Source organism: Octopus sinensis, linkage group LG7 (genome assembly GCF_006345805.1).
Source record: "Octopus sinensis linkage group LG7, ASM634580v1, whole genome shotgun sequence".
Taxonomy (NCBI): Eukaryota; Metazoa; Mollusca; class Cephalopoda; order Octopoda; family Octopodidae; genus Octopus; species Octopus sinensis.
The window spans coordinates 69,484,130-69,510,812 of NC_043003.1; the positions used below are offsets into that span (position 1 = coordinate 69,484,130).

At 35.5% G+C, this 26,683-nt stretch overlaps 1 protein-coding gene across 4 annotated transcripts in view; it reads right to left on the reverse strand.

The window, feature by feature from the left end:
* Positions 1–26,683, reverse strand: part of LOC115213919 — a 186,512-nt gene that overhangs the window by 97,840 nt on the left and 61,989 nt on the right. For all 4 annotated transcript variants that reach the window (XM_029782905.2, XM_029782907.2, XM_029782906.2 and 1 more), the window contains one exon: positions 9,879–9,956. In XM_029782905.2, coding sequence (XP_029638765.1) covers positions 9,879–9,956 — 78 coding nt within the window. The remainder of the gene's footprint in view (positions 1–9,878; positions 9,957–26,683) is intronic.

Sequence of the window (26,683 nt, forward strand, 5' to 3'; positions counted from 1 at the left end):
AGACATAATTGCCACATTGAGGACACTCAATGTACAGTCCTTTAGCTAATTACAGAATTTGTCTACAACAGCATTCATTATCAAACACCAAATATTTATCACTATGTTGGTGTGGACAGTAGCAAACTAGTCTAGATATTTTATATTGGAGATTTCCTTGCTGATCTAATTTCATATTCAACACATCAATTTTTAATCTCTCCTTCTAGAGTTCACAAAACAAGTACTGGTAAATGCTGGAGTTGATTCAATTTAATATATCTCTTCCCTAACGAAAATTGACCATGTGTCAAGTCAAAAGAATATATTTTTTTTTTTAGCAATATAGAAAAGTTAGCATTTATGGACATTCTCAGCAACCAAATACATAATTAAGGTGCTGGCTTATTAGCCCATACATTAGTAATAAGTTAAAAATTTATCAAATCCATATTTAGGTAAAACATTGGCAAGCAGATGAATAGCTGTGACCAAAATCTTTCAGCTGAGCAGCGGCAGTTGATGTTAAAAATAGAATTAGTAGGAGTATATACATATAAAAAGATTCTAGATAGACTACTAGTAATCGAAGTGTACCAAATATTGATGAATAAAACAGCACTAGAAGCTTTCAACTGGCATCAAGTGAAACTGTAAACCAACACCTAGATATCATTAAGTTCATAGTAATCAGGATAGAAGAATTATAATGAAGATTATCAAAGACAGACAGAAGATCCTCTGTGAAATTGTTAATGCTCATTCTACTCTACATTCTCTCTCTCTCATTAACAGAGGCATTTTGCTTTCCAGTCTAATATGTAGCAAATTCAAAGAAAAAGACAAAATGGTAATGATGTTGTCAAAAGACAAGAAAAATAAAACAGGCATGGAGGTGAGTTTTACTAATGTAAGATAAAAGCAAATTGAAAAAAATGTTATCTTAGTTGCGTGGGGGGAAAAAGGAATTATATCAGAATCGATATATTATTCATTACTGACTAAAATAAACGTTTCCAGTTTAAAATGAGTATTACTACAAACTACTGATTTTATTGAATTAGAATAATCATTTTAACAAGAAACAAGAAAGAATAGAGTAAACTTGCTGTGGGGAGTGGGAAATTGAACATTTTGGGACAAAGTCTTCTTTAGGGAAAAGTTGACAAAAGAGAAATCAATGAGAGAGAGAAGAGCTTTACATCTTCTAAGTTAGAAAAACTGGCCGCAACTGATGAGGAATGCAGGACCATGGAAGCATCATACAAAAAACAAGAAGTGGTTGGAGAGAGACAGAGAGAGAGAACCAGGGTGAGAGAGGTAGAATTCTAATTTTGATTTAGTTCCAGGTTCGGTCCCACTGTGTGGAACCTTGAGCATCTACTATAGCCTTGAGCTAACCAAAGCCTTATGAGTGGAATGAATACATGGAAACTGAAAGAAACCTGTCGTGTGTGTGTATGTCCCCATCCCACCACCGCTTGACAACTGGTGTTGGTGCATTTATGTCCTCATAACTTAGCAGTTCAGCAAAAGATATCAATAAAGTATCAGGCTTAAAAGAAAGAAAAAAACTAGGGTTGATTCATTCGACTACAAATCTTCAAGGTGGTGCCCCAGCATGGCCACAGTGTAATGACTGAAACAAGTAAAAGAAAATATTCTGCAGAAACTGGTGGACATTAGAAGGGTAGCCATGCATAAATCCTTTACAACAATTACACCTGCTTCTCCTCACAAAATGGAAATGAATATTGTAATAAAAGTAAAGTAAAAAAAATTAACCAGGTAGACGAAAATGTAAAAAACCTGAAATAACTCTCTCGTTAATTACTAACCTGAAATATCCCAGAACTTTACTTAACCTTTTATAAAATTCCTCATACTCATTTAGTTCTTCAGGAAAGTCTCACTACATTATGTTCCCCTGAAAACTTCAATCTATGAATTATTTTTCTTACTTTCTGGACTTTCTAAATCAGGTGCCATACATCAAGTGAATTATTTGTAAAGCATATAGCTGGCAGGTGTGGCTGTGGGGTTAAGACGTTTACGTCCCAGCCATGTGGGCTTAGGTTTAGTCCCACAGTGTAGTATCTTGGCTCCAGGCCAATCAAAGTCTTGTGAGTGGATTTGGTAGATGGAAACTGAATGAAGCCCATTGTGTGTGTGTGTGTGTGGTGTGTGTGTGTGTGTGTGTGCATGCACATGTAAACCTTTGTCCTGACATCAGGTGATGGTTGTAAACAAGCATTGCCATCATACAAGCAATGCTACTCATTTCTGGTGTTCCATAGAAAATCATGTTTAGCTATGGGGAAATATTACTTAGATTGGAACCAAATGAGGGTTGGCAACCAAAGATATTAGGCTGTAGAAAATCCACTTCAACAAATTCCATCCAACCTATGCAAGCATGGAAAAGTGAATGTAAGAAATCGGTGATGACTTCCATGTTTGTTTATTCTTTTACTCGTTTCAATCATTTGACGGGCCAGGCTGGAGCACTGCCTTTAGTCGAACAAATCCACTCCAGGACTTATTCTTTGTAGATCTAGTACTTATTCTATCGATCACTTTTGCCGAACTGCTAAGTTATGGGGGACGTAAACACATCAACATCAGTTGTCAAGCAATGGTGAGGGGGACAAACACAGATGCACACACACATATATATACATGATGAGCTTCTTTCAGTTTCCGTTTACCAAATCCACTACTCACAAGGCTATCTTTTTTTGTCATTTTCTTATTCTCCTTCAAGATCAGAAGTAGACCATTTCTGTTAGGATAAAAACTGGAAATTCATGGTCTAAAATATCAGCTTGACTCTTCAGATTATAAACGGAACCACCAAGTTGTAGAACTGTAAAAATCATCTTTTATCTGATAGTGTTTCAGCCACTGGACAGAGAGGTCACGCTGGGGCACCTCCTCAAAGGGTTTAGCTGAACAAGTCAACCCCAGCACTTGTTTTTGAGCCTGCTACTTATTCTATCATTCGCTTTTCCTAAACCACTAAGTTACAGGGATGCAAACCAACCAATATGTTACCAAACAGTAGCAGGGAAGGTAAACACACACACACACGATAGGCTTCCACACAGTTTCCATCTACCAAATTCACTCACAAGGGATTAACCAGAGGTTGTAGCAGAAGACAACTTGCCCAAGGTGCTGCATGGTAGGAATGAACCTGAAACGATGTGGTTGCAAAGCAAGCTTCTTAGCCACAAAGCCATGCCTGCACTTATTTCCTGAGAAATAAAAAATATCTTAAATTATTTGTTAGACTTAACACTTTCGTTACCAATCCGGCTGAAACCAGCTCTGGCTCTGAGTACAAATGTCTTGTTTTTATAAGTTCTGAATTAAAATCTTCCACCAAACCTTAGTCACAATTTATATTCCTAATACTAGCTGAATGATAACTAAGTTATTTTAATAAATTCCTTGTTATATTTAAAGTAATTGAAAGAAACACAGAGCATCCCGAAGTAAATACAGCAATGAAAGGGTTAACACACAATATCATTGACATTATAATTAACTATGGAAGTTATTTAAACTCCATGTCAGGAGTCTTTAGTTAGTCACTAACTTGTTTCCCTAACAAAAATACTGACAAAACAGAAAATAGACTTGCATCTAGTCACTGAATATTGCTTTGGACAACTACTCAATCATCACGTTATAAATAATGGCTCATTACAGAACAAGCCCCTCTCTTTTTACTCACTCACATGAACACACACACACACACACACACACACACACATGTTATCTACAATATCCATACAAGTTTTAACAGGTTTCATGATCTTTCAATATTATATACTAAAAATAATAGATTTCTGAATTGCAGCAATAATACTGCTGCAAGCTTAAAAAGAAATGTAAGACATAAATTATTACAATCATACAACATTGTCATTACACTACAGGGATTCATAATTATAGTGTGCAACAGCTAAACTGATTCATTATTGAAGAAAGGAAAAAGCAAAAACTGAATGGCCTCAAAAATGTCTGGTTATAAAAACCATTGAAGAAAAGTAGTGTATTAAAATGTTGGAAACATTTACTCTTTTGGAAGATCAAGGATTGCTTAAGAACAATAAACTTAACCTTAAAATTGAATGCTAATGATGTCTCAATTATATTAATTAGTTAAAAATAATTAATTAATAAAATACAGTAAATTTCCTTTTATCCAGTACTCAATAACCAGACCTCTCAAGCAACTGGCACCCAGAAAAAAAAAAAAACTATCAGCAGCAGCATTTAATGTCTGTTTTCCATGCTGGCACGTGTTGGATGGTTTGACAGGGGCCGGCAAAGCCAGAGGGCTGTACCAGGCTCTATTGTCTGTTTTGACAAGACTTTTATGGCTGAATGCCCTTCCTAATGCCAACCACTTTACAGAGTCTACTGGGTGTCTTTTACGCGGTTCCAGCACGGATACTTTTTATGTGACAGCAGCATGGATGATTCTTACGTGGCACCAGCACAAGTGCTTTTTTACGTGGCCCCAGAACGGGTGCTTTTTTTTATGTGGCACCAGCACAGGTGTTTTTTTATGCAGCACTAACACTGGTGCTTTTTTATGTGACACCAGCATGGGTGCTTTTTTACATGGCACCAGCATGAATACTTTTTTTATGTTGCACCAGCAACAGTGCTTTTTTTATGTGACACCAGCATGGGTGCTTTTTACGTGGCACCAGCACAGGTGCTTTTTATGTGGCACCAGCCCAGTTCTTATTGCATGAATCTTCTTCACTGTCACATTAAGAAAATCAAAACAAAACTTTCATAACAAATCTTTCTTTATTTGGATTAAAAAGTTTGTTTTGGTTTCCTTAATTGACAGTTACTTCCTCTCATCTGGTCACAGAAATCTCAAACTTTGCATTGGCATTAATCCAACACTAACATTACTTTCTTGTAACCTTTTTTATTTTTAAAACATAAAACTTTTGCTTGTTTCTTATGATTTATCGTTGACAAGCAGACTTAACTAAATTCCAAATAACTGTAAAACTCAAAACACCAACAGCCAAGTGAAAACTGAAGGTTTTTGCAATTCTATTAAGTCATTCTACTTCAATTCTAGTTACATAAAAACAATAAAACCTATATAAGTTATATATTTTTGTCCTTTCTTCAAATTCTATCCTAGAATAACTGACATAAATGCATTCTGTTATAGTTATTCAAGAGTCTATGTGTGAGGCATTGCACTGCAGAGTCATTCCTCTTATTAAAAATAGCAGCTAAATTTCTGTGAAATCAAGCCCTGGCTCTTTATCAAATGACTGATACATAGGTTTACATGGTTCTAAATATATATATATAAAGATGATATGGTCATGGTTGGAAAGCCTCAATTAGGCTTTCCAACAAGAGACTATATTACTACTACTACTACTATTACTACTCAAGTCAAGAGACAACTATGTGGACCCTCGACTTGTAAGAAACAGCTATCCTCGGTCATAGGGTTGTGGCCTCGCTGGGGAACTGCCTTGAAGGGTTTACTCAAATACATTGACCCCAGTACATTTTTTTTTTAAACTCCAGTACTTATTTTATCAGTCTCTTTTACCAAACTGCTATGTTACAGGAATGTAAACAAACCAACACTAGTTGTCAAGCAATGGTGGGGGACAAACACACATACCTTAAGTGTGTGCATGGCTGTGTGTGTGTATATTACATGTATGTATGTACGCACACGCACACACACACACATGCACGCAATGGGCTTCCACAAAGTTTCTGTGTACGAAATTCACTCATAAGGCATTGTTGGCCTGGGGTTATAATAGAAGCCACTTGTCTAAGGTGGCATGCAGTGGGACTGAACCCAAAACCATGTGGTTGCAAAACAAGCTTCTTAACCAGACAACCACGCCTATGCCTTTATAGTTAACCTCCCAAACTTGTGTATCAAAACAGCAGCAACAGAGTGAAATAGATACGAAGTGAAACCATTTCAAGTTTAACTTTTTTTCTAAACAAAACTTTTCAAGTGATTTGTCCTTTGGGACTATATCTACCATATCTATGTCTTGGCAATGCAAGCTACTCTGTATTCTAACTCCCAATCTAAATATTGAAAAATTAGGTTAAAATGTTATTCTAATATATATATATATATATATATATATATATATATATATGTAAATATATATATATATATATATATATATATATATGTGTGTGAGAGAGAGAAAAAGAGAGAGGGGCAGTGAGCTGGCAGAAACGTTAGCATGCCAGGCAAAATGCTTAGCAGTATTTCGTCTGGCACTACGTTCTGAGTTCAAAATTCCGCCAAGGTCAACTTTGCCTTTCATCCTTTCAGGGTCAATTAAAGAAGTACCAGTTACGCACTGGGGTTGATATAATCAACTTAATCCGTTTGTCTGTCCTTGTTTGTCATCTGTGTTTAGGCCTTTGTGGGTTGTAACGAAATAGGTATTTCATCTGGCATTATGTTCGGAGTTCAAATTCCGTTGAGGTCGACTTTGCCTTTCATCCTTGCAGGGTCGATTAAATAAGTACCAGTTACACAGTGGTGTCGATGTAATCGAATTAATCTCTTTGTCTGTCCTTGTTTGTCCTATCTATGTTTAGCCCCTTGTGGGCAATAAAGAAACATACATACATACAGATATATATATATATATATATACCAGAGTAAGCACATAAATGTGAAACAAGGTGGAAAAACTAGTACTCGAATACCAGAGGTAGAGTAATATGCTTTATTATTAAAGCTGCAAGAACATCACAAAAGCTGTTACTCAGTTTCATGTTCCCATTCGTCAGATAGTTTTGATTGAGAATTCTCAACCAAAACTGTCTGAGAAACGGGAAACTGAGTAACAGTTTTTGTGATGGTTTTGCAGCTCTATTAATAAAGTGTGTGTGTATATATCATTATCATCATTTAACGTCTGTTTTCCATGCTGGCATGGGTTGGACAGTTCAACTGGGATCTAGGAAGCCAGAAGGCTGCACCAGGCTCCAATCTGATCTGGCAGTGTTCCTACAGCTGGATGCCCTTCCTAACACCAACCACTCCAAGAGTGTAGTGGGTGCTTTTTACGTGCCACCAGCACAGGGGCCAGAGGAGCTGGCATCAACCACAATCGCACGGTGCTTTTTATGTGCCACTGGCACAGAAGCCAGTCAAAGCGGCACTGGCATCGGCCATGTTTGGATGGTGCTATGTGCCACAGGCACGAGGGTCACAACTACAATTTCCAGTTAATTGTAATTTAATTTGATTTGATTTTGATATACTTGACTCAATAGGTTTTTTCAAGCATAGCATGTTGCCCTATATACTACCTACATATCATACACATTGTACCAGTGGCACTTAAACACCATTCAAGCATGGTTGACGCCAGTATCGCCTGACTGGCCCCTGTGTCAGTGGCACGTAATAAGCACCCACTACACTCTCAGAGTGGTTGGCATTAGGAAGGGCATTAGGAAGCCACATCAGATTGAAGCCTGGTGCAACCTCCTGGCTTGCCGGTCCTCAATCAAACCGTCCAACCCATGCCAGCATGGAAAGCGGACATTTAAACAATGATGATGATTATATGTATGTGTATATATGTGTGTGTATATATATATATAACAACTCTTGATTTTAGGAAACCCAAGTTTATTTTTGTGGTATGAATTTTTATTTTTATACTATTCACACACAATTGCACTAATGTATTTAAAGTAGCAAATAATTTTAAATTACAGCATTGAAAATCATTAAAATCACACAGCCACAGACATTTACAATAATGAAACATAATAAATAGACCTTAAGTGATGAAATATCCAAACAGTTCCTAAATAACTTGATATTTAAATGGGTGGTGGAACGGTTTCCTCTAATAATAAAAACATGTTTAATAAATTCAGGAATTTGAGAGTGGAAAGGATATAGCTGGCAGTATATAAATACTAATGTTAACATTTTTTTTAGACTTCTAACCTTTTTATATATCTTATAAAACATTGCTGAATTCTTAGTTAAGACTCAACAATCTTTGATATTACATTAAGATTCTCTTGAAAATTGAAATACAATATTTTTAAGCACACAATATTCCATTTTTATGTATTTGGTTTGCCAGTTTCTTGATATGAATTCCTGAGTTGAAACATTTTGTTGTATCTTAGGAGGGTCTTTATGCCAATAATGAACACACACATTGGTTCTGTTTCATTTCTTTCATAATTATCAATCAATTCATTCACATTTAAGCAATTAAAAGTAATAATAAACTTATTAACTAATGAATTGTTTAATTAATCAATCAGCTAAGTTTATTGATTTAGATCACAAATGACAACGAATGGACTTTAACAAACCTAGTGATTGATTGACTGACCAAATGATTAATCAAACAATCAGTTAATTGGTTAAATGGTTAACCAATTGACAAAAATAAAGTGAAATTGAACCAGCTTGTGTGTTTATTATTGGCATACTGTGTGGTAAGAAATTTGCTTCCCAACTACATGGTTCCAGGTTCAGTCCCACTGCATGACACCTTGGACAAGTGTCTTCTAATATAGCCTCGAGCCAGCCAAAGCCTTGTGAGTGGATTTGGCACACAGAAACTGAAAGAAACCTGTGATTGATTGATTGAGAGAGAGAGAGAGAGAGTGTGTGTGTGTGTGTGTGTGTGTGTGTGTGTGTGTGTGTGTGTGTGTGTTGGGGTGTTTATGTCTCCATAACTTAGCAGTTCGGTAACAGAGACCAATAGAATAAGTACCAAGCTTTAAAAAAAAGTACTGGGATCGATTCGTTTAACTAAAATTCTTCTAGGCAGTGCCCCAGCATGGCCACAGTCTTATGACCAAAACAAGTAAAAGATAAGAGATACTAACCCTCCTGATATATAACAAAATATTTTTATACACCTTATTAGGCCTTATGACTAAGGAAACCGGAATTGAAAGAAGGCTGGCATCTGGATGTGTCACACAGACTCACTAGTGTGGGAATACACCTTAATGTCATGTGAACTAGTGCCCATGCCAAAGGGTTAAATAGGCCCTGTGCCTCATAGGTAAGCTCAAGAGAGTAGGAGACAAGCAGAGGTAAACTGTAAATAAACTGGCAGAAAGCAGCAGGGAAACCACTGCTGTAGCTGTCTCCCCAAAATTATAAATCTTCATACTATGGCATATTCTGCAGGCATTAGAGAGAGGGAGGGAGAGGTTCTGTTAAATTTATTGGTAAAATAGAATCAAGAAAATTCAGCATTGGTTTAACTTCAAAAATGCATTGGTGGCATGAAGGAAAAAAAGGAATGAGAAAACCTTCAATATAAAATTTAACTGAGAATATCATTAAGTTTGAAAATGTATTTTTTAAGTTCTTTTGATAGACACTAGAAAACACAAATTCACTCTGAGTTTCCAATTAAGATTTTTGTAGGTGTAACAAATTAGAGGTTAAAGGAAATTGTCATGCTCAAAAGGTTAACAGGAGTGTGGTACAAAACATAAGCAAAATATAATTCCTTCTCATATATCCAGGGTTATTAGTAAATTTTTTACAGAATTTACTATTATAAAGAAGTATACAAAATTAAAAGTTTCAGTATATATTATCTAAATTTTAACACCTTCCACTTCTTTAGTTATAAACATGGAAAACAGCAATCTTTTTTTTTTTTTTCATAAATAACTATAGTTACAACTAGATAATGAATACATCTACAAAGTGTTTGCAATGTTACGAAGTATATAATTTATAGGTTAAGAGGGAACGAAACTTCAATATTGTTTCTTTTACAAAGGAAACAATAACAATTGAAAAAGAAATTCACAAATAAATGTTCACTTGTATTATTAAGTCTTTTATTTACCTTTGAGTGGAGTCATTAAACGGGGGAGCTGTACGTCTGGTCAGTGGGTGAATAAATGTAGTCCTCTGTGAATTGTGACTGAAAATAGAGAAAAAGTTATTGTACTTTTTGTGTACATAACAGATATCAAAGTTGACAGTAAAATAATCCGAGTAGAACAGCAAGTAAAAACAAACCTGAAATTATATATATATATAGAGAGAGAAGACAGACAGACAGAGAGACAAACAAAGATTTTTTTTTTTTTTGCTGATTAAAATGTTTTGTGCTTTTGGGGTTGTTGATTTTTTTTTTGTTTTCTTTCCTCTTTTTTCCTGGAGAAACTAATGTATATGTGTTGCTTTTAAGAAAAATATTTGAACTTTAAGTGAAAGAAGTAAGCCATAATTCCAATTCAGTGTACATAAATGTGTTGATAGAGATGTATACGAAGCTGTGAGTTACTTGGAACACAGGTAATAATATGAAAAGTGTTTCTGACAACAGAGAAATGGCATATCAGAAGGAAAAACATCACTTAGCTGACATTTCTACCAGTATGACATGGCAAACTAGTTTTATTTTTGACACTTTCATTTACTTATTACCAAACAGTATAATCTATTTGTTACAAAAAAAAATTTATTGTATCTATTCATATGTTGCACTATTTTATACCTGATTAACTGAAAAAAAAAACAAACTAGGCTACAATTCATACTTGGAGCAAAGCTAAAACTATGAAAAGAAAACAGTTTGTACCAAGATTTAAAACTAAATTAGAGGCGTGACTTAACAAGTAAATACAGTAGCTAAACTACTTAATTGCAAACACAAGCAAAGTACTGCTTCATAAAATATAAATTAATTCTTCACATATTCAATGTCAGTTTTTAACATGTGCAAAGATGTTAAATTGAAATTTATCATAATTAAGTTTTTAACAAAAAAGTACAGTCAATCCTATATCTGAATATAAAAGTATGTGAAAGCATTATTTATTTACCTAAGCGCTGACAAACCATTTTCATCAGAAAATCTTTAGACTCATCTTGAACTATGCAAGGTGTTGATGGCAAGTTTAGATAGTCAACACAAGAATTTTCCAACTGAATAAAAGCCAAGCCAGACAAAGATATTTATAGGGCTGTGTTTCCATAACAGTCACGGCCTTGTCATTGTAATATGAATCTACTCAATTAATATAAAATAGATTCAGATGAATGCTCTCATCAAGGAAATAACCTTGTGTTTAGTTAAAAGGTGTTCACAAAAGAATGCCAATAAAATATCTGACTCTGGATACACAAAACTAGGAATATATTACTGACAATGCACATCACTGCATTCAATTTGTATATCAATTATTTTGCTTGTTTTTTCCTAAATGGTGCAATTAGATAAGGCTGGCATTTAGTGTCAGTATTTTCTGGTGTTATTAAGAAGCTTGCTTTGCAACCATATAATTTCAGGTTTAGTACCACTGCATGGCACCTTAAACAAGTAACTTCTACTATGACCTTGAGCCGACCAATATTTTGTGAGTGAATTTGGGAGATAGAAACAGTGTTGAAGCCTCTGTGTGTGTGTGTGTGTGTCTCTCTCTCTCTCTCTTTCACCATTACCCCTGGCAACCAGTATTGGTTTCTTTGTGTCCCCTTACCATAGCAGTTTCAGCAGAGGAAACCGATAGAGTAAGTGCAAAGATTTAAGAATAAGCAATGGAGTCAATGTGTTTGACCAAAGCCTTCAAGGCAGTGCCCCAGCATGGCCACAGTCCACTGACGAAAATGGGTGAAAGATTTAGTTGATATTAAACTTTGTAAGTTAATTAACACTAATAATAATTTACTTTCCTGCATGGGTATTCATTTACACGTAAATATCACCATAAAAAAAAATTAGGAAAATAAAATATAATTAAGCAATTTTATTAATTAAAAACAAAATTTATGCAATCAAATTAGCCAGGATATTATTCTTGGCTGAGGAACAAGTCATTAAAATAGTGATATAGTGAATAAATACAAAGTGAATAAATACACCTCAGTAGGCTTATCTGATAAGCTTTAAACTTTGCGACAGAAATGTATAATTACTGAATAAAAGGATTTAGTTTGAAGAATAAATTACAGTTTGATTCAATAAAAATCGAAATATGCATGGAGGTGGTTAAATGCTATTTAGTATAATTTTCTTCATTAAAGTTAATTGCCAGAAATTAGACCAAATATCCAATTAATTCAAAACTGTTCACGTGTTAATCAACAACATTTTAGCATTTTAACTGAATATTTTAATACTTATTTGATATTATTCACAAAATAGTTAAATTGTAATAGCTATGCATCAAATTCTAGTAATCTTTTTTTTTCTGTTAAGTGAATGTTGTTGTCTAGTGTTTGGAAAGGTCCTTGTTCATATGGTTGACGGACCAATCTTGTAATAATTGTTACATGGCTTACTTAGGGACCACCAGATCACAGAACAAGTGAACCTGGTGAAAGGCTTTCTCCTAATCAATGAATGCAAAGTACAATGGCTTACTTTTAATAAGATACTTTTCTTGAAATTATCTTACTAGAAAGATAGCATCAGTAGTATTTCTCCCTGGTACAAAACCAAACTGCATCTCATCTAGTCCAATTCTCCTAATTAATTTAGTAGTTAACTTTCTTCATAACTTTCGTAACCTAGTCCAGTATTTTGATACGTCTGTGATTGCTTTTGTCTATAGGTATCTCCTATATCCTTGTAAAAATTTAATATAATATTGCTAGGTAGTTATTGGGCATGATACCTTCCTGCATTATCTAATTTACTATAGAGGTGACTAGGCTATATTCCAATCTGCCAGATATTTTAAGCATCTCTGCTGTAATTCCTGACCGACCAGGGGCTTTCCTTGTCTTTATATCCTTAATTTCCATATCATACTCTACCAAAAGGGATAGCTGGTCCCACTGTCAGTTCTATATTAGAAAGACCCTCTTTCTGTCATGCCTTTCATAGGAATATTTCCATGCCTATTTCATTTCAGAATAATTAAGTATATCATTATCCATCCATACACACTTCTCACCCACATGTTTACTCTCTGTAATACATCATTTTGCAAAAGTGTCTCACACATCTGATCCTCATGCTGTAGAGCATTGACAATCCCCTTACTTTCTGCTTTTTCCTTTCTCAAATACACCTGTCACCTAACTTCTCTTCTGGGCTGCCTGGTATAATTCTTTGCTGCCTCCATTCTCCCCAGTCTGTCCAAGCCTGTCTCTTCACTTCATAGGCCCAGTCAACCTTGCTATTCCACCATCACAACACGCTTTGTCTGCTTGCATCTTTGCAACAGTCACACATTTGATCATCCAAAAATATATCTTTCAATACAATTTGCCAAACAACATTTTTTCCAAGTCCATATTTTAGATTGTCTAAACAAAAAATGTTTTACTCCAATTTCTAAATGTTCTCTAAATCAGTGATTTTCATCCATGGTCCATATGACACGGGGGAGGGGGGGATGTAAAATTGCATTAAGTTGCTTTAGAAGAAATTCTACAAGACATTTCTACAACACAATTCTACAATACAATTCTACAATATACGAAATATTTTACCAATTTCTTCATACAATTCCTTGTAATATTTAATAATTATAAAAGCGTAATAGGATTTTTTAAACATTGAATGGCTATGAAGGTTGACCTGAGCAAAATAGAAATCAAAGAGAGGTCCATAGGCAAAAAAAAATAGTTGAGAAACACTGCTTTGAATCATTCTAAGATCTGACAAGTACAAGAAAGACAATTTTTATTTCATGGATGAGATCTAATAAGTTCAAAACAAGTCTGGAAATATTGTATTTACCAAAGACCAGACTAACTCCTCCTACTACATGTCCCACCCCATCCATCAAAGCTTTACTAAACCTGAATTTTGTAATTATCTCCCTTGTTTCTTTTGACAATTATTACAACTAGTGACTTTTCCCTACATTATGGAGTAAATTTACTTACATTTGGCAGAGATTCAGCTGTAATAATTACATTAGCCCATCCCACTCAGCTATACATTAAAGAAATGCAGCAATATGTTTTACAAAAAAATTACTTTATACTTTATCAAAAGTCAATTCATAAGAAACTAAAATAAAACAGATTGCTTGCAAATAAAACTTGCATTTCTTTTTTTAAAATACATTTCTAAAGATAACAGAATGAAAGCTTTCAAGAATACTTTTTATTTACATACTGCATAGGTAAGAATGACTTACAATCACACACAGTAAAAATAGATTTATTTAAATATATTCTGATATAATTTTTAAAATAAGTTTTATGACCTGATATATGAATTTCTAAAGCATTTTGTAATGGAAATTCATTGTTAATAGCATAGTAGTTTATATATCTGTAACACTCAAAACCTGTTTCTTTTACATGCCATGGTCATGTGGTTTCCTTTGCTTTTTGATACAAAGATATATATTTTAATGTTTATACATATTCCTTATTACTTTATATTCAATAATGGAAAAGATATTTTCTATGACCTTAATCTTAAAAGTAGAAGAATTAAACTATTATTATATCTAAGTTTTCAGCTATTTTGAAATCATCATCACCACGTTTCCATGCTTATAGAGGTTGGACAGAGTTTATTGAAGTAAATTTCTACAACTGGATGCCCTTCCTGTCACCAACCCTTACCTGTTTCCAAGCAAGTTAATGTTTTGCCATGGCCAGATATGATTTCACAGACTATTGATAATGAATGACACTACTTGTATGACAGTGACACGCATTTACAACTGCCATGGGGTATCAAGAAAAGATGACACAAACACACATACATATATAAAAGTGGCTTTTTTTTTCAGTTTCTATCAACCAAATCCTGTCAGGAGACTGATTATAATGCAGTTACCTGAAAAATCTGAGGTAACACAACATGAAAATGAACTTTAAGATATAAGATAAACCAAACATTCAAATTTAAGTTCACTGGTATTTTCATTCTATGTGCTGTAGTGGTCAATGCCAGTGCCGCCTGACTGGCTCCCATACCAGTGACACGTAAAAAGCACCAGTCAAGCATGGTTGATGCCAGTGCCACCTGACTGGCCCTCATGCTGGTGACATGTAAAAAGCACCCACTGCACTCTCAGAGTGGTTGGCCTTAGGAAGGGCATCTAGCTGTAGAAACCTTGCCAGATCAGATTGGAGCCTGGTGCAGCCACCTAGCTTGCCAGTCCTCAGTCAAACCGTCAAACCCATGCCACCATTTTCATTCTATGTGCCATAGTGGCCAATGCCAGTGCCACCTGACTGGTTCCCATGCCGGTGGCATGTAAAAAGCACCATTCGAGTGTGGTCAATGCCAGTGCTGCGTGGCACCTTGGGCAAATGTCTTCTACTATAACCTTGGGCTGACTAAAGTCTTGTGAACGGATTCAGCAGACAGAAACTGAAAGAAGCCAGATGTGTGTGTGTGTGTGTCTTTTCCCCACCACCACTTGACAACTGGTGTTGGTGTGTTTATGTCCCCATAACATAGCAGTTCAGCCAAAGTGATCAATAGAATAAGTATGAGGCTTAAAAAATAAACACCGGGGTCGATTCATTCAGCTAAAATTCTTCAAGGCAGTGCCCCAGCATGGCCACAATCTAATGACTGAAACAAGTGAAAGACAAAGATCCCATGACATAATGTGTCATCATCATCATTTAACATCTGCTGGCATGGGTTGGACAGTTTGACTGAGGACTGGCGAGCCAGATGGCTGCACCAGGCTCCAATCTGATGTGTGTGTGTGTATATGTATGTATGTATATATATATATATATATATATGTATATATATATATATATGTATATATATATATATATATACACACACATACACACACACAAACAACCCATACCAGCATGGAGAATGGATATTAAATGATGGTAATAATGATATATAGTTTTAATGAGGTTTGTAAGTTGCTATGGTAATCTAAAAATGATCAGATATCCAGAAAATTCAGTAATCTGTCGACCCTTCAGTCTCAGTAGTGCCTGATAGGAAGTATTTTACTTTATTTAGCTTCAATACACTGAAGAAACTAAGCAAAATTTACTACATGAAAACTATACAGAAACCCATCACATGTTTATTTGTGTTTAGATTTACACTTATCGAAAGTCTGGTGTTGTTCATGTTGTTGTATCTCGATGTCCTATACCTTAGCAGTTCAACAAATACAGATTGATAAAATAAGCACCAAACTGAAATAAAAGTGCTTTGGTTGAAATGATTGACCAAACCCTTCTTGAAGGTGGCACTGAAGCATGACCACAGACCAATGATTGAAACCAATAAAAGAATAGAGAGAAAGGGTGGAAAATGAAAAGCAATTAGTAGTAGTCTGTTAACACCATACACTTAGAAGAAGCTTTATACCCACCTCCCAGTACAACACTTATGAACATATGTTCTTTTGTGTGTTTTTTTTTTTAATAGACTTAATAAGAAAAGGACAGGCAATATCCAAGACCCTTTCAAGGACTTCTAAGATTGGTCAGAGAAGGGTAGATGGTTATCTGCATGCAGGAAACCTGGCTCAAATGCTGGCGATGGAGTAGATTCCAGTGAAGGCACCAAAGAGCCAGATTGTACTGTAAAAACTAGTATACCAACAGGAATAGTTATTCTTATGAGCTTCCACACAGTTTCTGATTATCAAATTTTACTCACAAGGCTTTTGTCAGCCTGAGGCTATAAAAGACATTTATTCAAGGCTTCATACAATGGAATTGAAACTAAAACCATGTAGTTGTGAAGTAAAATTCTGAACCATACAACTATGTCTGAGGAAGAGAAAGTAAAAAAAAAAAATGGCTTAACCTACAGCTTTAAATTACAATCAGAAATGATTCAAAATAGTTGTTAATAATCAAGATATTATTACCCACAAGGTCCAGTCTTTGTTGTAATGTGATAGCTTCCATGTATCAGTTGCCTAGACACATATGCCAGGAGAACTCAAGCCCCTTGTAGGGCCTACCGTGTTGGACAGGCCAAAAGATAGAGACCAGATATAGACCACCTCTTCCCAGAGGTCAAAACAGATTTGTGTAGGGCAAACAGCTCTGACTAGAAAAACCAAGCCCAGGGAGAAGGCCTTAAAGGCAACCCAGCACCAAGAAAAGTGGAGAACAGTCACTGATGGCCCAATGCTCCATAGGGAGAGAAAGGTTTAAGAAAGATGGTTTTATGATTATTAATCTCAAAGAATTAGAACAACTACAAGAGTTTGCTTTTTTTATGCTGATTTTTATTGATTAGACATAAAGTCTGTTTTATAAAAGACAGCTATAAACCAAATTGATACATTTACAGATATTTGTTTTATTGATACCAAAGGGATAGAAATCAAAACAAACCCTAATGGTTCACTTAACCTCAGATTGTTTCATATAATAACAGTTATTGCTTTTCCACATAATTTTCATTTCGGTTATTTATTTATTTTATATTACTTTTTGTGAACTCTAATGTCATTGGTTACAGATTTCTGACAGGCTAATTACTGGTTCACTATATTTACAACAGTCAGAATGGCAAGGGAGTATTTGTGAAACTGAAGTCAAATATATAACACCAAAGGGTAATTTTTGTTGGAAAGCACTGGTTGATAGATTTTCTTGCCAATTCTTACGTCTTTCACCAATATACATCAGTAAAGAACACACACACACACACACACAATTTCTGTTTCAAACAAGGTGCAAATGCAGCTATGTGTTTAAGAAGTTTCTAATAGAGCCCTGAGTTAACCAAAGCCTTGAAAGTGGATATGGTAGATAGAAACTGAAATAAGCCTGTTGTGTGTGAGTTGGTGTGTGTGTGTCTGTCCATCCTTGTCTTGACATTTGCATGATTGTTATAAATGAATGTCCTGTCTATTATTCTGCATAAACATGTCTGGCCATGTTGGAGAAATATTACCTTGCTTGGAAAGAAGTAAAGGTTAGCAGCAGGAAGAACATCCAGCTGTAGAAAATCTGCCTCAATAAACTGTCTGACCAATGCAAGCTTGGAAAATCATCATCATCATCATCATTTAGCGTCCGCTTTCCATGCTAGCATGGGTTGGACGGTTCAACTGGGGTCTGGGAAGCCAGAAGGCTGCACCAGGCCCAGTCTGATCTGGCAATGTTTCTACGGCTGGATGCCCTTCCTAACGCCAACCACTCCGTGAGTGTAGTGGGTGCTTTTTACGTGCCAGACGGGGCTGGCAAACGGCCACGGTCAGATGGTGCTTTTTACGTGCCACGATGATGATGATGACCATGATGATAAAGGCAATAGCAGAAGACACTTGCCCAAGTGCCGTACAATGAGGTTAAATCTGGAATCACATGGTTTTGAAGCAAATTTCTTCATGTTACCATGTCTGCAAGGAGAGGCAGCATAGTCAACCGATTTTGTAATGGTATGCACAAAGAATCTCCTTAAAATGTTGGCACTTAATATCAAGTTCTTTTACAGTAATAAATTTCAACTGGGCATCAAGGGGGCAATGACCAAGACCTTTGGCATTATGTCGAGCTTGAGAAGAAGACCCATCAAGCCAAGCAAAATCTGTCATGGCAGATACTGGTGTCACACAAATGGCACCCATGCCGGTGGCATGTAAAAGCACCCGTTACACTCTCAAAGTGGTTAGCATTAGGAGGGGCATCCAGCCATAGAAAACCATGCCAAACCAGACTGGATTTTGGTGCAGCTTTCCAGTGTGCCAGCCCAGTCAAACCATCCAACCCATGCTAGCATAGACAACAGATGCTAAATGATGATGATGATGATAAACAGTTTTATGCTGAAGGAATCAGGGTTTGGATTTCTAAAATATTATCAAGTAAAGTATGGCTCTGTGAAGGCACAGGCATAACTCAATAGCTCAGAAGCTTACTTTGCAACTGAAATCATAAGACCTCAGTTGATACTTTCTAATCATTTTTAATGGTTCCATTTGGTGGCAAAGCAGCCCTCAGCCTTTTTTACCTGGTGGAGAAGAAGGGACATCTTATAGATCATCCTCAGATTGAACACTGAATCTAAGGCTTTGATGAAGTGAACTCCATTGAAAAAACCCAAACACTAGGTGGAAGTTTTAAACTGAGAGGAGAAATAAGTCTACTGTCCACTTAGCAAAAAAAAAAAAACTTTCTTTTTTTAATCCTTTGCCTATCCAAAACATTTTCATAAGTTTGTCCTAGATGTCCAGGCTTTTGGTCAGCCCTTCTTTCACATATGTCTGTGTAATATAAAGCTTTCCTTTCATAAGTCCCGAGTTACTCTGATGGTTGGGAAAAAAATTAGGAATGTGTATCATATACAATGCATGGACACTAGCGAAATATGTCTTGTGCATCAGTGTTACTCAAAGTGGTAGTCCGCGGACCAGCGCTGGTCCGGGAGCCATCAGCTGCCGATATGTGGCAAGTTTCCAGAAAGGAAAGAAACATTATAAAATGCTTATGTAATATTGTATTATTTGTTTACAAAATAAATATAAGATTAAAAAAAATCATCAGCTTTTTTTATATTCATTATATATAATGTTTCCTGTAAAAATTAATATTACTAAGAAATATTACTGGTCCCTGGCACACTAGAAAAAAAAACTGCTTGTATGCCACGTCAGATAGTTTGAGAAGCACTGCTGTACATCACATGTGACCCACAGAACAGAGATCTTTTCAATTCATACAAAAAAAGGAAAAAATACACTTGCTGTTATAAAAGTTGTTATGATACAGTATATGCATTGTTTAGTGTTGTAACTGAACTACTTACTAGATTTTACAAGAAGGTGACATAACCTAATTTGAATCCTATCAAAATCTCACAAAACTATAACTTCAATGGATAAAAAGCATTTGTGTCATCAACAAAAGTATAATATGTCAGGTGTGTTAATTTGATATTTTATGTCTGAGCAACTGATTGTCTAATCTCCTTCATATAAAACTAGTCAAATGGAATTATTCAACAATAATTAACCAGATCTTAATGATGTTAAAAGGAAAATGTTAAAGACATTTACCAGAAAACAGAATGCCTTCAATAGTAACTAGTGCTAACAAGCGCTCTGACCTATGCAAGCATAGAAAAGTGTCTGTTAAAACAATGATTTTATATATAGCTGCTGTGTAAGTATATTTACATATATTTTAAGGTTTGTTATAAGAGGAGGCGTACATTGGTTATTGCTGTACATACCTACTGGATTTCACAAGAAATCTGAATCCTGTCAAAATTCAACAAAGAAATTTCTACACTTATACATATACCTCTCTCTCACACATACATACATACATACATACATATATATATATATATATTGTTAAACAGGACAGCAAACATAAAGGCAAGGCAAACATCTCAAGCTGTCCTGTTTAACAATTATATATCCACTGCATTGGAAATCTGCAATGGCTCCATAACTACTGTCTTGGCTATAACCTTGGAGCCCCAGTAATCTGTTACAGCACTTACCTAGCATACCTAATTGTTCAGATCACCTGTGAAACCTCCACACATAAGGTGTAGAGTGCTGGTATGACCGTGTTATTTATATATATATATATATATATATATATATATATACACACACACACACACACACACCAAACAGAAATGTGTGTGTGGGTGGAGAGAGAGAGAGGGGGGGCAGGAGGACATTTGCCCAAGGTGTTCTGTGGTAGAATGAAATTCAGAGCTGTCAGGTCACAACATTTTTAAGTACATCAACATACTGCTGTTATTCTATAAATAACACTGCCAATCAGCCACAATTGACCACACCATTGACCAAAAACATTCCAAACATGGCCATTCCATCTTCTATTGGGAATTAACATTATCCAACAACTCCTGTCCATTTTAAAAAGGCAGGTTTTAATATGCAAAAGATTTGGCATCAACCACCTGGGACCAAGTTTCTCACCTCTAATCATGCACACCTATAAGCAGAGGCATTCCAACTGAGACCATCCCATCTTTTAGTGTACCTTCTATTTAAGATGGTAGGGTCCAGTTTGAAGAAATTTGGCAGCTATTTCTAACAGGTTAAGTAACCCTACAGAGAATCTCACTACATATTTAGCCCATGTACTCCTGCTGTATCTTATATGAACAAGCACTCTATCTTAATCTTTCACACATTATTTACACACTCTCTCTCTCTCTCCATCAGCTTCCATATTTTAATATTTCATCCACCACTTCTATCTGATTTTAGCAACCAGTTTCAAAACAAATCAATATTTTAGAGTGTAGACATGTGTGTATGTATTTACGTGTGTATATATTTCTATGCATGTGTATCTGAATGTGGAAAAGCATGTAAGGGTGTGCATGTGTGTGTGTGCCTGTCGATATGTGTGTTTGTGTAGTTATGTTTACACATGTACATAACTGTGTGCACATATATACAAGTCTGTGTGTGTGTGTGTGTATTTACTTATATAGTTTAGAGAGAGAGAGGAATATGTACGTATGGACTTATTTGTATATGTAAATATGTATCCCAATGTGGTATACACACACTTAAATGCTTCAGTAACAATAATTCTACAATGCGGATAAGGCTGCGTGCTTCTGTATTCATTAACGGAATCACAAAGGACCTCAGAGACAAATATATTTTCTTCATTCAGAATAAGGATACTACCAAAACTGGACTTGGGAGGGGTGATTGTAAGCCATCAGTTGAAATTTCAGTCAATATATCTACTTATCTATTCTGATTAATATCTCAGGGCTAACATACCAAATTAAAACAAACTGTAAATTATAGATTTTATTTATTTCAGAGTTATATAGACAAAGGTCTGTGTAATACTAAAATGTTACTCAAGCTCTCAGCTTCATTTTATTCATTTAGAATATGTAAATATATAGGTGCAAACATGGCTGTGTGGTTGAAGTGCTTGCTTTGTAATCATGTGGTTTTGAGTTCAGTTCCACTGCATGGAGCCTAAGGCCTTCTACTTCAGCCTCAGCCAGTCAGTGCCTTTAGAGTGAAATTGGTCGATGGAAACTGTGTACATGCGAAAGAGTGTGTGTGTGTGTGTGTGTCAGAGATAGAGAGACCCCTATTTGGCAGTCAGTGTTGATTTGTTTATGTCCCCATAAACCTAGAAGTTCAGCAAAAGAGAACAACAGAATAAGTATTAGACAAAAAAAAATAGTACTGGAGTTGTTTAGTTCAATTAAAACCTACTCAAGGCAGTGCCCCAGCATGGCCACAGTTCAATGACTGAAACAAGTAGAAGATAAATCACTGTTTTCTTTTTCTAGATAGGAAATACAAAATCTTTTCGGAATGTACTACCAACAGGAATACCAATAAGGGTGCCTCTATAGAGAACAATCAAGTCACCCCAACTGCAAGAAACAGTAGCCCAATCTCCCTGAAATTATACTCTACCATTTAAAAAAAAAAGACAAACAAATAAAATGTAGTCAGATTCTCTTAAAAAAATAAAAGACAAGAATATTATAGCTACAATGATTTCAGTCAAAGGTCTGTTGATTGAGAAGTGATCTAAAGTTAACCCTTTTGATACCAACCCGGCCAAAACCGCCTCTGGCTCTGAAAGACAAATGTCTTACTTTCATAAGTATTGAATTAAAATCTTCCACCAAACCTTAGTCACAATTTATGTTCCCAACACTAGCCTAATGATAACTAAGTTCTTTACTAAATTCCTTGTTATAATTAAAATTAATTGAATGAAACACAGAGCATCTCAAAATAAATACAGTAACGAAAGGGTTAAACACTAATTGCATTTAAAAATGCAAATCTATTTAGAATTCCACCTGTACTTCTCCTTGCTACATGTGCAATTTTACAACTCTTTAGCATTTCGATAACTGTTAAATGTAATGCTTATTCATTCATCATCATCGTTTAACGTCCGTTTTCCATGCTGACATGGGTTGGATGGTTTGACTGGGGACTGGCAAGCCAGGAGGCTGCACCAGGCTCCAATCTGATCTGGCAGTGTTTCTACAGCTGGATGCCCTTCCTAATGCCAACCAATCCAAGAGTGTAGTGGGTGCTTTTTCTGTGCCACCGGCATGGGAACTACTCAGGCAGCACTGACATCGGCCACATTAGAATGGTGCTTTTTACGTGCAACCGGCACAGGAGCCAGTCGAGCCAGGGAGGCTGGCACTTTCTACATACCACCAGCACAGGGAGCCAATCAGGCAGCACTGGCAACAGCCCACGCATGCATGAATTATGCATTATCTTGTAGATTTTTAAATTAATAGTGCATTATCTTGTAGCTTTGAGATTTCATTGATGCAATTGCTTATTTTTAAAATGACATTGCAGGATAGGTGTGAGAGGCTAGAATATAAAACAGAAATTTAGGGAGTTCTATATTTATTTACATTATTTGCATTTGACGGATATTTGTCCTCATAACACAATGTTTCGGCTGATATACCCTCCAGCCTTCATCAGGTGTCTTAAGGAAATTTTGAACCTGGGTTCTCATTCCTAAGGTATTTCTCGATATTATTATTATTATTATGCCCATGGGCATATGGCGTAGTGTTTAAGAATGTGGGCTACTAACCCCAAGGTTCCGGGTTTGATTCCAAGCAGTGACCTGAACAATAATAATAATAATTATTATAATAATAACAACAACAACATCGAAAAATAACTTAGGAATGAGAACCCAGGTTTGAAATTTCCCCAAGACACCTGATGAAGGCTGGAGAGTCTATCAGGTGAAACGTTGTGTTAACAACAAAGAAGATGAGGACAGATATCTGTTAAATGTAAATAATTTAAATAATGTAAATAATGCAGAAATTTGGGCTATAAACAGCTGGTTTAAATGTTAAAAGATAAAAAAAAAGGGTTATAATGGTTACCCACTTTGAATAGATAAATTTTGTGTGTACCATTATCAGTATTGAAATAATAAGCAACTATCAAAGAATAGGAGCAACACAAAATTCATTTACGGACCAGTTAATAACAGTTAACTCTGGGATCAAAATTATATTCATTTTTAATAAAGAAAAATACCCAGTGAGAAAAATATGAGGAAGCCTAAATATATAAATTTCAGTTAATTTAGTGGCAACATTTCCTGCTGGAATAAGTAAATCCTATAAAATCAAAAAAATAAATCAACAAAATTTATAGAGCATGAAGATTAAAGATTTACTTCAGTAAAGACAGAACAAGCTATCAACTGATTCTCTCAAGAAAAATGCTAGGAAAAGAATTATCTGTATAAATGAATATCAATTTACATAAAATATAAATATAGGCACAGGCGTGGCTGTGGGGTAAGAAGCTTGCTTCCCAACCACATGGTTCAGGGTTCAGTCCAACTACATGGCACCTTGGGCCGACCAAAGCCTTGTGAGCGGATTTGGTAGATGGAAACTGAAAGAAGTCCATCATATATATATATGTATGTATGTGTATATATATATATATATATATATATATATATGTGTGTGTGTTTGTGCATCTGTTTGTCCTCCCACCATCGCTGTGTTTACATCCCTGAAACTTAGCAGTCTGGCAAAAGAGATTGAATAAATAAGTACTAGGCTTACAAAGCATAAGTCCTGGGGTCAATTTCTTTGACTAAAAGGAAGTGCTCCAGCACAGCCACAATCAAAATGACTGAAACAAGTAAAAGATTAAAAGAATATGAAGCAAACTGAATATTTAAAACTGTTTAACCCTTTTGACACCAACCTGCATGAGACTACACTTAAGATTAGAATACAAACTTCTTGGGTTTTAAAGCAGTGATTCTCAACCACTTTTCTGTGCAGGGAGCCTTTTTTATTCCTACTTCACTCTACTGGACCCTCATAGCTATTTCATGTATACAAAAAAAAATCCTACTGTATTCTTATGTTATAAGGAATTGTGTAAAAAAAAAAGTGTTAAGATATTTTGTGTATTGCAGAATTATAACCAATTTATGGCCCATAAATTGTAACAAAATCTATATGGACCCCTAAGGGTCGTGTGGGCCCCAGTTGAGAACCACTGGCTTACAGTGATCCAAATTAAAAATTTCATGCAAATTTAAGTTTCAAACACCATCTAAATAATAATTTCAAATTTTTGCCACAAAGGCAGCTTGGGGGAGGGAATTAAGTCGATTACATCGACCCCAGTGCTTAACAGGCACTTATTTAATCAACCCCAAAAGGGTGAAAGGCAAAGTCGACTTTGGTGGAATTTTAACTCCGAATGTAGCAACAGGCGAAATATTGCTAAGCATTTCACCCAGTGTGCTAATGATTCTGCCAGGTGTCTGCCTTAAACACCGTCTAAATAATGACAAAATTATTTTACTAAATTCTTCGCTATTTTCAAAACTAATTGAATAAAAGAATACTTCAACAAAAATATAGTAATGAAATGGTTAAAAAAAATATCATTTAAGGATTCAATTGTTTTATTGAAAACAAAAGAGAAAAAACATGAAATGTTTTGTAGGAGGAGTATGTTTCATCAATCAATAATTTCATTTTAGTTAATTAGTACACAATTAGTACAAAGTTTTTCTGCAATTACTAATTTGCTCAACTAACCTGAAATCTATGAAAATCTTTTGATCTGAATAAAACTGTTATTAGCAATATATAACTAAATGACACTAGCAATATATAATTAATATTTTAGGAACACCTGTTCCTTGACTGATACATAAATTATATATTAATTCTCTGACCTAATTAATGCTTCAATGGCGACAATAATCGTTCATTTAGTAGCTTCTTCTAGAAACAAGGGTTTTCTCTGAATGCTTTACAATATGATATGCGGCACTTTAAGCAAGTATGTATCTTTATTATAGCCCTGGGCTGACCAAAGTCTTGTTAGTGGATTTGGTAGATAAAAATAGAAAGAAACCCATCATCATCATCATTTAATGTCTGTTGTCCATAGGTTGGATGGTTTGACCAGGGCTGATAAGCTAGAAGGCTGCACCATACTTCAGTCTGATATGGAATGGTTTCTATGGCTGGATTCTCTTCCTAATGCCAACCTCTCCAAGAGTGTAATGGGCGCTTTTACATGCCATTTGCATAACACCAATATCTGTCATGACTGCAATTTTACTTGGCTTGATGTGTCAAGCACGACATAATACCAAAGGTCTTGGTCATTCATCATTACCTCCATGAGGCCCACCACTCGAAAGGTGTTTTTTACGTGCCACTGACACAGGTATCAGTTATATGACACCGGCATCATATATGTGTGTAAAAGTAATAATTTAAATGCAGAAAGGTGAAGTCAAATTGACATTACAACTGTTTCCATAAATGGACAATATCTTTCTTCCATATCTCATACAATGTTATGCAATTCATACATTATGTAACACAAGCCATAATATATGGAAATATGGAATAATAACCCCATTTTCCATTTGTGCCCTCAGATGTCATGATTTGAAGGCAAGCTCAACCAATACATGTGTGTGTGTGCGTGCACAAACGTGCACACCCTTGTCCAGACATCATGTGATGGTCGTAAACAAGCAGTCATACAAGTGAGGCTGTTTGTTTCCAGTCATCCACAGAAAACATCCAACTATGGGGGTGGGGGACATTACCTTGCTTAGAAACAAGTGAGGTTTGGTAAGAAGGGCATCCAGCCATAGAAAATCTGCTTCATCAAAATTCCATCTGATCATGCAAGCAAGATAAAGCAGCCATTAAATGAGGATGTCAACAGAGTCGTGCAGTATGAT